The 14,970-nt window shown below is 47.1% G+C and overlaps 1 protein-coding gene across 1 annotated transcript in view; it reads right to left on the bottom strand.

Moving 5' to 3' along the window:
• CYTH1 (cytohesin 1) overlaps positions 1-14,616 on the bottom strand; it is a 70,356-nt gene extending 55,740 nt beyond the window's left edge. Inside the window, exon 1 of the mRNA XM_053297907.1 lies at positions 14,477-14,616. Within this exon, the coding sequence (XP_053153882.1) occupies positions 14,477-14,504 (28 nt within the window). The 5' untranslated portion in view covers positions 14,505-14,616. The remainder of the gene's footprint in view (positions 1-14,476) is intronic.
• Between the last annotated feature and the right edge of the window lie 354 nt (positions 14,617-14,970).

Below are 14,970 nucleotides of genomic sequence, written 5' to 3' on the forward strand. Positions count from 1 at the left end.
GAAGAGAAGAGAGTTCCAGTTTGGAAAAAGGCTGGTACTTCACTTGGTACATGGGACACTCCAGAGGGGCTCATCTCACTGCCTGAAAGTCTTAAAGATTTACATTTAGACTTTGCAAAGCTAATTCTATTAGCCATCATAGAATGCACTAGGGATGCACACGTCTTTAATGCCAGCAACTCACCCCTCAAGTCCTCAGCAATCTTATTTGCAGAATTAAATCAGCAAAACAAGGTTTTGCCTCCCCCTCCCACAACAAAAAATGAATCCACTGAAGAGAATGGAGCGGCAATTAAACGCTTCTGGCAGTCCCAATTTTTGTTCCGTAAAACCTCATTCTACAGGCATCAGTGCCCAAGAACCACAATAGCAGGATCATCATATCTAAGTAAACTCCCCAGCACAAATAGCTCAGCTATATCAGCAGTTCTCACTGTGCTCCCTGGAAGTATGGATGATGAATCTCAGAAGGGTAGCTAAGAGTCCATCATAACTTCAACCCCAAATGATTGGGCAGAGAGAAGAATAGTGTTTTTCAGCTGAGATCTTCCCACAAAGGAGCAGACAAGCCTAGTTAAAGAGCTCCAAGCTAAAACAAGCAACTTAAAAAAGGAACAATTGCTTCTTCGGGCTCTAGATGAGCTCACAGCCAGCTAGTGCTAGGACCTAAAGCAAGTTCTGTGCCCCAGAACTGGAATCCAAGGTCATTTGAACAATATACAAACTGGAATATGTCTAACAGGATGGACTTTAATTCCAGTACTGTCTAGTCTTGGAAAAGAAGAGGAGGAAAGCGGAAACCTTCTTCAGTATAGAAGGAGTGAACCATAAACATTCTAGGATCAAAACACCTTTGGTTTAAGAGAAGAGTTTAGGTGCTTCTTTCACTAAGGTGCCCGCCTGAACTTCTACTCCATGTAAGCATTAAAAGTGTTCTAAAGGTTGGGATCCGTTACAACATTTCCCCTTGGACCTTCAGCCCTAGTTCTTTTCCTTTGCAACATCAATGCCCAGCACACTATGACAGCAGTATCCACTTAGCTACACACTGATCCCCTGCTTTTCCTACATGTTTTCATTTGGGTTAGAAAGAATGGCATATATTAATAGTGAACTGTATGGAGTGGGGACCACGATGATTAAGATGAGACTGTAGAGAGAGAGAGAGAGACAGAAGAACTCGGGGCAGAGAGGCATTGGGGCAAGTGTCTTCTAACACCACACACAAGTCTGCAAGAGATAGGAGGTGGCAGATAAAATTCTCAGAACATCAGACCTGCATCCCAAAAGATTGGCCTTTGCAACAGGTTGGCTCTGTTTCATGACTTAAATATTCAGAATCTTCAAAAAGTGGAAACCTGATGTTCTGATAATGCTTGAATAATTCCTTTCCTGAGCTTACTTGTAAGTTAAAGATGCATAAGATTGGACTCTGGTGCCAAAGAGAAACTTTGCATGACATTGTCATAGCTGAAAATGGTAGAAAATTCAGAAACAGCAGACTAAGATTCTATTGTTGCTAAAAATGCATAGGGCTGCACTCTGCAACTTGAGATAGGATAAGTAGGAGGTTGACTGTTTAGAATGTAAAGGAGGATTCCCATTAAACATTGATATTGCCTTGATCCCAGCTTCAGTGTTGCCTCCAATTTGCAGAGGAAGAGGGCTGGGTTTGAAAGACCAAATGGGAAGTGAGGGTGCATGGTGGCCAAGTTGGGGGCAAGCACAAGATACGAGACGGTAGAATGCACCAACTTCTATCCCATGTAAGCAGAAAAGATCGCCAGCTTAACGTACAATTTCCATTTGTGTGTGTGAGTGCAAGTGAATGTGTAAGCACTGTAACTCTCTCAAACTAAAGTATGTGTTTTATTAAATCCAATAATTTCCTTGTGTTTTTTTTTTATAAGTACATTAACTGAATGAGGGTGGGGGTTATATTCACTGTGGCTCCATACTAATTAGCACTTTGCTTTCAGTTATTGAAATCACTTTGCATACATTCTTTTAGTCTGTAATATGTAGGGCAGTTTAATTATTCTCATTATTCTGTTTTATCATAGTCTGTCAAACTAATTGAACTAATACAATAGTTCAAAACTGTATTAGTTATATAATATAGTCCATTCTTATTTAAATTGGGGGAAGGGTGGAACCAAGACATAATGCTTATAAAAATTATGACACAAATGCACACCATGGACAAATTTATACTACTAGATATACATATACAGGATGTGCATGGAACCAGCAGGGGGCGGCTTAAAGGCATGGGGATACCTTTAAGGATGGGACAGGGTGCTTTTAGCCCTCCCATCGCATTTCTCCCACCAGCACTGCACTGTAAAAAGGTCCAGCAGGGTGACAGCGTACCTCCCTACTGCCCCACTGCCTCATTGGACGGGAAGTGACCGGAAATACCCGATGTGTGCACGCATGTGGGGTCACAGGCGTAACTACAGGGGGGCAGGGGGGGCATGTGCCCCGGGCGCCACTTGGCAGGGGGTGCCAAAAAGTGCCCCCGCCGATTTGCCAGGAATTTTTCTTAATTAATTAATTAATTAATTAATTTTGCAGAGCAGTCCCCCTCCCCCGGTCCCGGCGCGCCCCCCCCCCCCATTGGCATTGCTCATCCAGCACTGGGCGCCGCGGCGTCTTCGTAGTCCAAGTCTCTGACTCTCACTCCCCGGCACGCTCCGGCGCTCCGCCACCAGTCGCGCATGTGTTGAGGAGGAGGACATGCACCAGAGCAAACTTCCTGAACAACTCCCTCTTCTGAACAACTTCCTGAACGCCCGAACCAGTTCCCCTTTTTGCTCATTCAAGTCCTTCCTCCCCTATAATCTAACCACGTTTTAACTGAAAAGGTTCAGGGAGGGGGAGATGGGGGGGATGTGGAACCTTGGGTTCCACATCCCCCCATCTCTCCCTTCCTGGACTTTTTCACTATGTAATGCAAGCTAATTTAATTAAATGTCATCATCAAAATGGATTAGCTGTTTCAGCCCATCAGGAAAGTCTAAACCTCCACCGATTTAATTAACCAGACTGAAAATCAGATGAATAGAGAATGTTTTAATGAAAGGTGGTATATAAATTTAACAATAAGTAAAACTATCATTAGGAGCAATTAATGATTACTTAAACATTGGTGCTGCCAAGCAATTTGTAAATAAAACTAGAAGCCCTTTGAAAATAAGCTGGAATTAACTGTAGGTTGGGCAGGGGGTGAAAGTATATACTTCTAAACATTTATTGTTAAATTTATTTACCACCTTTCATTAAAAACAATCCCAAAGTGGTTTGGTTTTAGTCATGGATTTTAATTTTAATTGCTCTTTTTGTCAATGTGATGAAGATTAGTTAAATCTGAGTTGTCTTAGGCAACCAATGTTGCATCTGAAATGCCATTTCATTTTTTATTGTCATAAATACTCTCCAACCAATTTAAATAACAAAGGTGTATATATCGCTTTATTCAATTGCAGGGAATCTCAAAAAAGCAGGATTTGCAACTAAGGCAGTGCATATCTTCTCTAAAATGGCCCTTTTATAGTTTTTCTAACTTTGAAATCGTAACATAAAACAAAGCATAAATGGATAAATGCTTCCCTCTCCATTTGAAACCTTTTCTGGTGTAAATAGCGTGCGGTTTTGGAAAAGGGGAGTCTTTCTTTAACAGCAGGAGAATAAGGAGTCTTTAGCACTATCACCCTAGTCCCTCGAATTACTTTGGAGTCCATGGTTTTCGTTTTGTTAAAATACAGTCACTCACAAGGGAAAGTCAGGAACAGAACCAGGGCGTAAGGGAGGGGCAGCATAATAATAAAAATCATCATTGCATCATAATTCTGATGTTTGAGATACAAGCCAACTTCACAGGGTTGTTGTGAGGAAAAACCTAAGTATGTAGTGCATTTTGAAATTTTTGGTAATTTTTGTAATTTTTAAAATATTTAAAATAAACGTTTTCTGAAACATGTGTGTCAGTCAGATGTATGTTGGGGACGCGGCGGGGGGGAGCGGCGGGGGGGGGCACAATTTCAGTGCTTGCCCCGGGCACCGTTTCCCCTAGTTACGCCTCTGTGTGGGGTACTTCCAGTCTGAGGCAATGGGGTGGCAGGGAGGTATGCTGCTGCCCCGCTGGACCCTTTTACAGTGCAGCGCGAGGGGGGAAATGCAGCGCGAGGGGTAAGATCACCCTCCCCCACCCTTAAAGGTATCCCCCACACCTTCCGACTGGCCGAACCGCCAGTGGTTCAAAGGCCCATAAAAGGTTCATGCACATCTCTAATACACACAAACCCAGCAACATGTCACATGCAAAAATTGCAGCATGCAAATGCACACCACAGCATGAGGTACCCTGAATGCAAACACATCACATGCATGCTACAGATATGCCATGCGCAAACTGTCACAACACACCACAGCATGCCACACGACATACCAAATGGGTAACACCACATGACAATGCCATGGCATACCACACCTGCCACATGACACTGCAAGCCACAACATGCCACATACCAATGCACATCCACAATCCAGACCTTGACACACAAACATGCTGCAGCATGCCATACACACACAGAGCAGCAATACACACCATATCATGTAATGTGCAAACACACCTAGTGCATCAGTCATGAACACACACAGCAACCACACACACACAAGCTGCATACCACTTGCAAGCTTGTGCAGAGGCATATCACACACAAACACACAAGATGCAAGAGCTCCCTTTTCCTATCGACAAATACACACTGCTGTAGCTTACTCACTTCAGCAACTTTTTGTGTTTTGGGAAGCTAGTTCCATCAGGGCAGCTTCCATCTACCAAATGGGCACAAGATGTAAGATCACACCGTTACTTAAATGGGTGGTTTAAAATGGAAACTTTGAGTACTCACAACTTTAGGAATACCTAATGGATCTTCACCACACTAGCTAAATACCTACGCTTACAATACCCTTGAATGTTTGACATAACCTAAACTGTCAAAAGAATAACTTTAAAATACATATTTTAAACAAATAATAAATAATAAATAAATAGTAAACAGATAATAAATAAATAAATAATAAACTTTATTTGTTAGCTGCCCAATAACAAATTGTTCTCTGGGCAGTTCAGAATGGAGGATTAAAACAAAACAGACAAAAAGGTAAAAAGAAAATACAAAATACAACTTTAAAAAGCTTACAGCTTTAAAAAAAATACACAATGTGCACTAAAAATGGTTGCAGACATTGTGTGGCATCCAGTACAAAGCAAATGTAACTGATATTAACTCAGTCATTGTACATCAGAATTTTCTGAAATTTGGCCGGATGATGCCCCCTCAACACCAAGTTGTCTTGAGTGTAGGATGAAGAGGTTTTCCAGAGTTTATCATGACAGAATGTTGAGAAAACCATTCACCTTTATACAGACATGCCTGTAACCTGTACAGTATTGGATTTGAATAGAATGAGACAAGCAACCAAACTTGGCCTGCCAGAGCAGTTACTGCAAGCCTGCCAAATGGGTAAGCTCAAATGGGCAATCTCTCCTGGGTCGGAGTCAGTCCTGACCCAAATAAGGCTCCTGTCCATTCATCAGCAGCATGCCAAGGCCATGACAGTGCTTCAGAGACAGGAGCAGCTCCATATGCTGACCTTCTTGACATGCAGCTGTTAAAGTGACAGGAGCCTTATCTGGTCAGAACAGACAAACGTATACAGAGAGCATCAATGGAGAACATCCTGTGCCACAACATGCATTTGCAGGGTGGGAAACGTGAATCACTCCACCGCTACCCCCTGCTGAAGTACTGGGACAAAAATACCATACAAGAAGAGTGCAAGGGCCTGCCCACAGTATCCAGCATATCTGATGGGCTTTGATCCCTTTTTGCTGCTGCTACTGACACCGGTTGGTTTGTGACCTGGTTAAAAGGCATGTCTTAGGGCCAAAATGGCACGTTCCATTAATAACATGCATAGGCCCAAGGAGTTTCACTTCTCATTATGCAACAGCAGCTGTGAGGCCCTCCCAGTCCAGACTGGAGCCATGGTGGGCCAAAGGGTTAACACCCCCTTCTCTGCCCCATGGCCCCAGTTCAGATCTGCTTCCCCTAAGCCTGCTATTGTAAAAAGAAAAACCAAGCTCGTCAGGGCTCAGCTCTTTATTAACATAATATGCAAGTTTGGCCCTTATTGCCCAGAGAACTTTGAGAACAGGAATTCCATGACGTGGTGGAAAGCAAATCCACGTCACAGAACCTTCACCCACCAAGCAGAGTTACAGCTTCAAAGACAGTTGAGCAGGGAGGAGTCATTCATGACAGTCTGACAACAGAACTACATGTTATCCTGGCAAATGTATGTCCCCAAAACTACATCTGGAGAGATAACACGATTGTGGGACAGACACTTGCAGAAGAAAATCAGCAGTGGGAGGGATGGGTGTGCCCTTCCTGTGCCTGCTGAGACTCCCCTGCAGATGCTCTCTGCACACTCTTCCAGGGCTTGCTTCCAGTTTCAGAGCCCAGCTGGGTTTTTGGTTTTTTCTTTAGTATTTAAGAGTCACTGACCCCAGTGAGAGATCTACAGGCGAGAACTGACAGGTGGAGAGCCATTCTCTTTTGCACATGCACATTACAGAGGGGAATATGTGTACCTTGCAATGTGTCATTCTGCGTGCAGTCTATAATGCCTTAGTAGTGGGGCTAGCTCTGTTGCTTTCCTACCCCTGGAGAGCAACAGTACATTTCCTCTGGCCAGCAAGAACCCCTTTCCTCTGCTTTAGAACTTCTGCTTCTCTCAGCCATACATTCCACCTCCCAGTTCCCATGCCCGCCCAGCCCCCATTCCTCCTCAGCTCTTTTTACAGAAATCCTTTAATCCTGATGGCCGGTAATCCCCCATGCAGCGGGATTAATGCCATGGCCAATCTGCTCCAGGCAGGGACAGGAAGCTCAGGCACCCAACCCACCTACAGGGAGAGGGGGCTTTCTCGAGGGAGGGTCAGTGGGCAAGCAGGCAGGTGAACGCACGCACGCAGGCACACACACACACACACACCCCTTAAAGAAGCTAGAGAGCTATATGATGACAAACCAGTAGAGTAAAAACCACCGACACACCATACACAGGGCTCCCTTCTTGTGCCAAATAAATCTCAGACCTGGACTCCATAAAACCAAAGCCCCTCACAATCTCTAAACATCACTCAGCCCCCACATTCAGCACTTGAAAGAGGTAAAAGGAGCAGCAAGAATGCCATGAACACAACACAGTGCAGATTTTATCCACATGCAAATGCTAAGTTTTGCAGTAAGAATACATTCTACATACATTTGCATCTAATGAAGTGATCTAGTTGATTTCATCTGCAAACTTTGGATTGGGGAAGGACATAATTGGCAGGCGGGGAGATGAATTTTATCCACTTTTACTGGTAGGACAGACAAAAGGGACTGGAGGACCTAGGATCCATAAAGGAGGAAGTAGCAATACTCTCTTGCAAGGCTCTCCTCAGCCTCCCACTCAACACGCCATTGGGGTTTCTAAGCCTTTAGCAGATGCGGCTGTTCTAAGGATCCCAGCCATGTGGACTAGAAATATCTTTTTAACACATATTAATGAAAGCTGAGACACCGAAGCGTTAGCTGGTAGTAAAGTGCAGAGTTTGAGTGAAGAAGTCTAGACACTATCTACCTTTAAGAAGTTTCCTAGTCTTACTGCACCACTTTAGTTTTTAAAAGTCTTTCCCATTTCTCAGTAGTCTGCTCATATTTAGTGGCTGGCTGGCAAGAAATGAAACTTCTGCAGTTTTCTCAAAAGTGAGGAATACCCAGATGTAACGACATTTCCTGGAACAGGCATTATCCAACCACGAGGGAAAATGAGAGGAACCTGTATGCACTTTCCAAGAAAGTGAGAGGGTGAGGAGCTGAAGCTACCCCAAGCAAAACCGAGGCTATTCGGGACCAGTGTTTGTCAATTTCTGATGAAGCACCAGCAGCACAATGCCAGCTCAGCCACTCAATTCTATTTTTCTATGACCAGAACCAAGACACACAAAACAGAAGTTGCATCCTCAGCAACATTCCGCCAGCACACCCTGCCCCCATAGAGCCAAGCAACGGCACCTCTGTTTGTCTTTCAGAACAAAATTCCACTGTGAATCTGCTGACCAAGTAAACTGAATTTGATCTGAAGTGACTTGTACCCACAACGTTGTCACTTGACTGTAAGCAACCATTTCCCACAAAAGAGTGTCTCTACCAGGCTGCTACAGTGCAAGGGATGATGGCTCCAATGCAGGCCTCTTTCCCAGATAAGATGAACGAGTCAAGGCTCTGCCTACACCACACATCAGCCTGGAAACCAACACTGCATCCCATCACATGGAGTCTTTATTTGTCTTACGATTACCAACGATGAGTTTGGAAGCATGTTGGTAGTCTCAGTAAGAATTCAAGAACCAGAGGTGATCCAAGAGGTGCTTAGTGACCACAAGATTCTGTGCTACAAGGCTCCTTAACGCTGTTTGATGATTAATGCCCTGAGGATTCCCTCAACTACTGTTGAAGTTTGCCTTTAAAAACCTTTAAATTTTGCAGTTCCCATCCACCCACCACAGCTGACCAAGATACAAGCAAGTAAGTGAAATCTATGCATATGGCTTTAGTAGGGCAATCAAAACATGCAATATTTTTACCTGTACTGCAGACAGCACCTTAGCACTGGGGTCTCCATGCTACCTAGTGATGAACCACTACTCCTGCTAATACGATCTCCATTCTGGCCAGGCAACGCCCAAGAGTCATCAGACACAACACTTGATGCAAGCCTCCTCCTAGAATTCCATGTCTGTGCCAAAGATCTCTCTCAAAGAAAGACCAATTCATTTCATGCTCCCAGGGCAGAAGCCAGCATTTTGCTCATAAAAACCAGGACACACAGTGGTCTTCAGGATGCTTCCAAAATATCAAATGGCATCATGAAAAGAATAAATCCTTGCTGGGTTTATTTAGAACAAGGCTGCACAACCTTCAGCACTCCGGCGGTTGTTGGACTACAATTCCCATCATCCCCGGTCATAATGACCAATAGCCAGGGATGATGGGAGCTGTAGTCCATCATCTGCAGGAGGGCTCAAGTTGTGCAGCGCTGGTCTATAAGCACAGGGTATTAATGCTAGGGATGTTAAGAAATCCCCATAGACATTCCAGGTCTCCCCCCCCTCCCTTTCCAGAAACAAGTTTGTCTTCCCTTGAAAATTCTTAGAGGATTCACTTTTGGAGAACCCCCGAAATTCACTTCCAGTGTGATTCTTTTGACATTTCGGCACTATTCCTAAATGAAAGTGCTGGGATTCATTTGAGACACCAGACCAGGGTCCAGCCAGTAACAGAGGAAAGAGCACCACCTGCTGGTTCTACAGCATCATTTCAGAGTTCCTTGCTCTGAAATGTGAGCGAATTTTGATTTTAAAGGAGCCTGGGGGCCCAGAATGGGAGAAAGTGTACACATGTATTCCCTTGTTGGAAGGGCAACATGCCAGTGGCAACAAGGCTGTCAGCATGTGGCAACAGCAGGCTGCCTGTTCTGGGGGCTCCAAGGGAAAAATCAGGGGTGACAGTTTGAGACTTTAAATAGTTACCGGAGGAGCCCAGTGCCCAGCCTGCAAGCTGCAGAGCCTCACCCCATGGCTGTTCTATAGCACTACCTAGTCACCTCTACATAGAACTGATCGTCCACAGTGAACGGGATACTCTGTCAGCAGCTCTTGTAGGCAAGGGGGTTTCTATAGCAAATAAGTGAAACATGAGCCCTATTTCTGTTGGAGGCCTACAGATTTTATTACCCACCCAGCAAACAAGGAAGTGCCAGCCAGCTGAAGGCAAACCGCAAAAAGCAAAGTACAGAAGACATGCAGGCTACACTCCATCAAAACAGGCAACCTAGCAGACAAGAGACTGTGTTGTCAGCTCAAAAGAGCAAAGCCCAGGAAATGGTATGATGAAAACAAGGTGGAGTCTAGAAGGCTGCATCCGCTGTGCACAGCTGGAAAGAGACTGCAGTTGCCTAGTCCACCCCAGCCACGTCAAAGGGCTCAATGGATGGGATATAGATCATGGCAACAGAATGGGGTGGGTCTGGATAGACTGTAAGAAGCCACACAGAGGGAAATGCAGAATAGGAGAAGAGGAACGAAGATGTGGGGCAACAAGCTGGCTACAAGGCAAGATGTCTTACAGAGGATGTGGCATTCATTGCATGAGTGCACACACAGCAGTTTCTCTCTCTTTTCTCAAACATGACAGTGAGTTTGCTTTACAGTTTCAGAGCTTGTTCGCTGCTTCAGGACTAACAAAGCAGCAGACATTTCTATAGTGACCACATGTGTCCAGCACAACCAGCTACTTCCACTCAGTGGTCCTAAAGACTCATTAGATGCAATCAGCGGGGCCATTCAATGAGTCCCAGGTATTCCAGAAATGCCCGTCAAAAGCTTTCCTAGAAAGGTTCTTATCACAGAGTTGCATCCATTTGCAAGGGGTGTCCTTGCTTCCTCTTTGGCTGGAACAACCTGCTAACTTCCATGCAAATCTGGATAAATGACAAATAGGGCAGCAGAGCAAAACCAGCTGCTTGCTTCAAAGAGGTGACAGCACTCAGTGCGGCCCTACAAGTGCTCCAGCTGAGAGAAAGCAGGCTCATTGGGACTCCAACAGGACAATGCACTGGATCTTTTGCCTATAGAATACACTGGCGGGCGGGCGGGCGGGCGGGCACACACACACACACACCTGCCTGCCCATCCACCCACCCACCCACATCAACCTTCACATGCTGCCCAGAAGAAAATAAGGTGGGAGAAAGAAAAGTTTCTCTTCTGCAATACAATCCTAGCAGGGTCCCAAGGAGGAATTGAATTGTCTTCTTCACTCTCCATCTCACCCAAATCCTCCCCAAATGAATAAGGCCATTTGCCAGCCTCTTAAATCCCCTGCTCAGGTCTCCAAGTAGGAAAGTTATCAGTGGCACCAAGTACAACCCAGTTCCCATTCCCCTAAAATCTTGCAGCCACCTAAATAGCACGATGTCAGAATAGACTAAAACCCTACTCAAGGTGGAAAAATCCCAAGCACCTGAAGCTTTTTCAAACAGGGCTTTTAGCTCGCAACTCCTCCGGAATAGAGGATGTACATTCACATATTGGCCAGATTTACCCCGAAGTCCCTGCAAGCTATTGGGGAGCACTTCACACACGATTCAGGTTTTTCATTGTGCATTAGAGTGTAGCCGGATTTATATCCGGAGTTTAAAAAATCCACTTTCTGCATCTGTTTTTAAGGCAATTTCAAACTCGCAGTAAAGCTTTGCAGTAAACTCATGGTAAAGCCTGCTGACTGAAAATGCTCCTGGTAATGCAGTCAACCAAAAAAAGAGAAAGATTCACTAAAAACTGATGCTAGAATACAGTAACTGGGAATATTTTCCAGCCTTTGTCAATGCCACTGCAGAAAAACCAATATCACGCATAGGCTCTCATATTCACTGCAGAACGGAGAAAATAATTAGCCTAAATATACCTTGCTGTCAGTGGCAACTGAGACACAGTTCAGCCTCAGGCCTTCACCATTCAGCCCAGCCTGGGGGCTGCTAGTTAGATTATGGAAGGGAGAAGGGGAGGGAGTACCTACCCCTGGAGCTTTGCTGCTGTCCCCAAGTTACTTTCTATGATGAAAATACAGGACGGCTCCATGTGACTAGGCAGCACTACCCAGGTTGGGAACACACAGGCCTGAATAACATGGTGTGCAGAACTGGGCAGCTTGCCACTTGCCTGAAAGGGAGATTATCACTCCACATCTAATCCAGCACTTGCAGTGAACTCTAGATGAGAAAGCAGCTGCACACATAGCTTAGCATCATTCCACTTTCACCAGATATGGTCTCTGGGATCACAGTACGAAGTGGAACACCACAGCTGGAATATCCATCTACCAGACAAACCAAGAACAAGCATTCTGGTGGCCATTCTGGTGTGTGCTGCCAGCAAGCACCGCTCATCTCTCAGGCATCACCTACGGCTCCAGATGTGGCCTCCATCCTCAGCCTGGGTCTTTGCAATTAAACAGAGATGTGCCCAAGCTGCCCCTTCTCAAAAGCCACTGGAGGCTCACAGCTAATTTGCGCCAAATCCATACAGTCCTCGGCAAAGAGACTTCAAAGGGCATGTGGTCCCAGAGGCCACAGTGCCGACAAGCTGGATAAAGAAAGCCCAGGGTGTGTGTCTGTGTGTCTGCACGACCATGACAGGGATACATGCCACGCAAGAGCAGGAATGAATCGAGCAGGTCTCTGCCACCCCAGCATGCGTCACAGCTGCTAAGACACAGGCTCGAGTTTCCAGCTCCAGTGGGGAAGCCTCTAAGTCAGCTACTCATCCATAACTGGGTCATACATATTAATTCATACTCTTGGTGCAACAATACTGCAGAGACACTCTCGACATTAGAGAACTCAAGTGGATTCAGGGGAGATGCAAATGAGATTTAAGGTGGGGGGGGGACAGCTAAGAAACGCCTTCCATTGCAGTGTCACACACACAAAGCTGAGTAAGCAGATGGACCAGAGACGATTGGAAGCCTGACCTAACCACCGAGACTCTCACCTCGATGGTGAACCAATGAAGAGGTGCTTTTACCACAAGGTGCGACCTCCACAGCGCATACGTACAACCGCGTTTTCACAGTTTCGGACATATACTGTCACCCAGCAAACAACTTCTGCCCCAACTCTTACACAAGACAAGAAAAGTGTTCATTCTCATGGGAGCCCTCCATCTTCCAGGCCAGCATCTGCTTTACTCTGTTCAGAGTAAATTGTTCCCAGGACCACTGGGGTTAAAAAGGTACACCACTGAACACCCACTGAACACTGCCATTTTGTGGCACTCATTGCAGGCACTCCCACTGCTGCTTCAAGAACACATATACTTAAAGCTATAATTTGGGTTTGGGTAAAAAGAGAGCGGCCTGAGGGCCTGTCAGGGGTCCCACGAGACATTTGCCAGGCCAGTCCGCCAACACCTAGCCATCAGGCTAACCCCAGGGCTCTGCCATCCACACCCTCTGCCACATTCCCCAAAGGTGATCTGCACAGGCATGAAATGACAGGCAGCTGGGCACACAGGTCAAGCCTAGCAGTCAGTCACCATGAGCCACATAGAACAGCCTCCCAGTCTCATGACAGGCACAAGGATGACAGCTGAGCAGGAGCTCAGTCTGACAAGAGCCCTGTGCTCCCCGCAGCCAGACCCAAGGCTGTCTGAGGGAGGAGAAGGGGGGGTGGGGGAGGCAGGCAAGCAAAAAGGAGAGCATCTGCTGCCTGTGCAGCTGCTGTTGCCCTGTAGTGTCACACACACACACACACACACACACACACACACACTCCTTTCCCTTCTCAGGGAGGCAGTTTACACTTCTCTGCCCAGCCCACGGCCCTGCACAGCCCAGTGGATAAAGGTCCGCACAGAGCCCCCAGCCAGGCACATGGCCCAGCTGTCTCAGATTAACCTTCTCCTCAGTGCTCAGCACAAGGGCAGCCCACTCTGGCCCTCTCCCTATAGATGCCCTGAAGTGCAACCCATTATCTTCATCACTGATGATGCAGCATTCTCCCCCCCACACACACACAATTCACCCCCCCCAAGAGAACAAACAGCTGCCCTTCCCCATCACCACAAAGCAAACAGCTGTCTAAAAGCCTTCTTTCTCTCTGTGGGGCAGCAGCTGCCCCCTTAACATTCTTAAAGAGACACAGAAACTAGAGAACAGGGTAGCCCACAACCCCATGAACAGCTGCAGCTCCATCTCCCAGGCAGCAAGCTCTAGGACTCCGCCCTTCACCAGCAGGGGCACCTCACCCTACCCCATCGCCTGACACCAGAGCGACTTCCTATGTGCAAGGGCTGGTCTTTCCCAACATCTGCTAACCCCGCCCCGCCCCCATACACCTCAGTCCCACTCTGCAAGAAGTGGCGCCCCTTTATCACGAACTCCCCTAACCCAGGCCTGGGCGCAATAAGCTAGCTCTCTTCCAAGTACTGAAGGACGCCTCACCACTCACTTCCCCACCCTTCTTTGAGCCCAGGTTAAACAGATAGAGGAGGGATACAGCTAATATTACTTCGCCCAAACCAGATGTGGCAGCGTTGCGCATGTATGTGTGTGGAGGGGGATATTCCCGATGCCTCCCCCACCCGCCACTCCAACCCAAAGACAGGTCGCTCGCTGCGCGTACTCGGGCCACTCCCCCTAACTGCCGCCCACCGAAATCGAGACGCGATTGATTGCTCCCCTCCATGCACTGCACACCCCGCCAACAGAAGTGGGCATTATGATCCCCAGTCCAATAGGGAGGGCTCCCCCCACCCCTCTGCACACATTTAATTCATTCGCTCGCTCACCGTATCCGCTCTCGTCCTCCTCCTCCATGTTACCAACCAGAGCCCAGCACGGCTGCCGCTACAGCAATGCCAGGTTCCTGCCGCGACTCCGCAAGTTCCTTCCCACCGCCGAGCACATGTGACCGACTCTGGCCTCGCCGGCAGAGCGGGAAGGGGCGGGGCCTCCAGAGCTCATCATCTGGAAGGAGGCGAGGCTTTGGTGGCGCCTAGTTCTGGAGCTCGTGACGCGCTCCCGGAGCGCAAGAGAGGCGGCCCGGCAGCCCCAAAGGTTCCTGCGCCGCCGGGTCCTTTCTTCCGAAGGGCCCTTTCTCGGCACCCCCACCCCCGATTCTGTGTGCAACTTGGTAACAGGGGCTGCAATCGCTACCGCTTCACCCCAACTCAGAATCCAGTCAGATAGCCCGGGGGAAGCACAGAGACGTCGACTCGCGTCAGCCCCCCTGGTTGCATGAGAACAGCATGGTGAAAGGGCACGAAGGGATAGGAAATCTGCA

This window comes from Hemicordylus capensis, chromosome 2 (assembly GCF_027244095.1).
Source record: "Hemicordylus capensis ecotype Gifberg chromosome 2, rHemCap1.1.pri, whole genome shotgun sequence".
NCBI lineage: Eukaryota > Metazoa > Chordata > Lepidosauria > Squamata > Cordylidae > Hemicordylus > Hemicordylus capensis.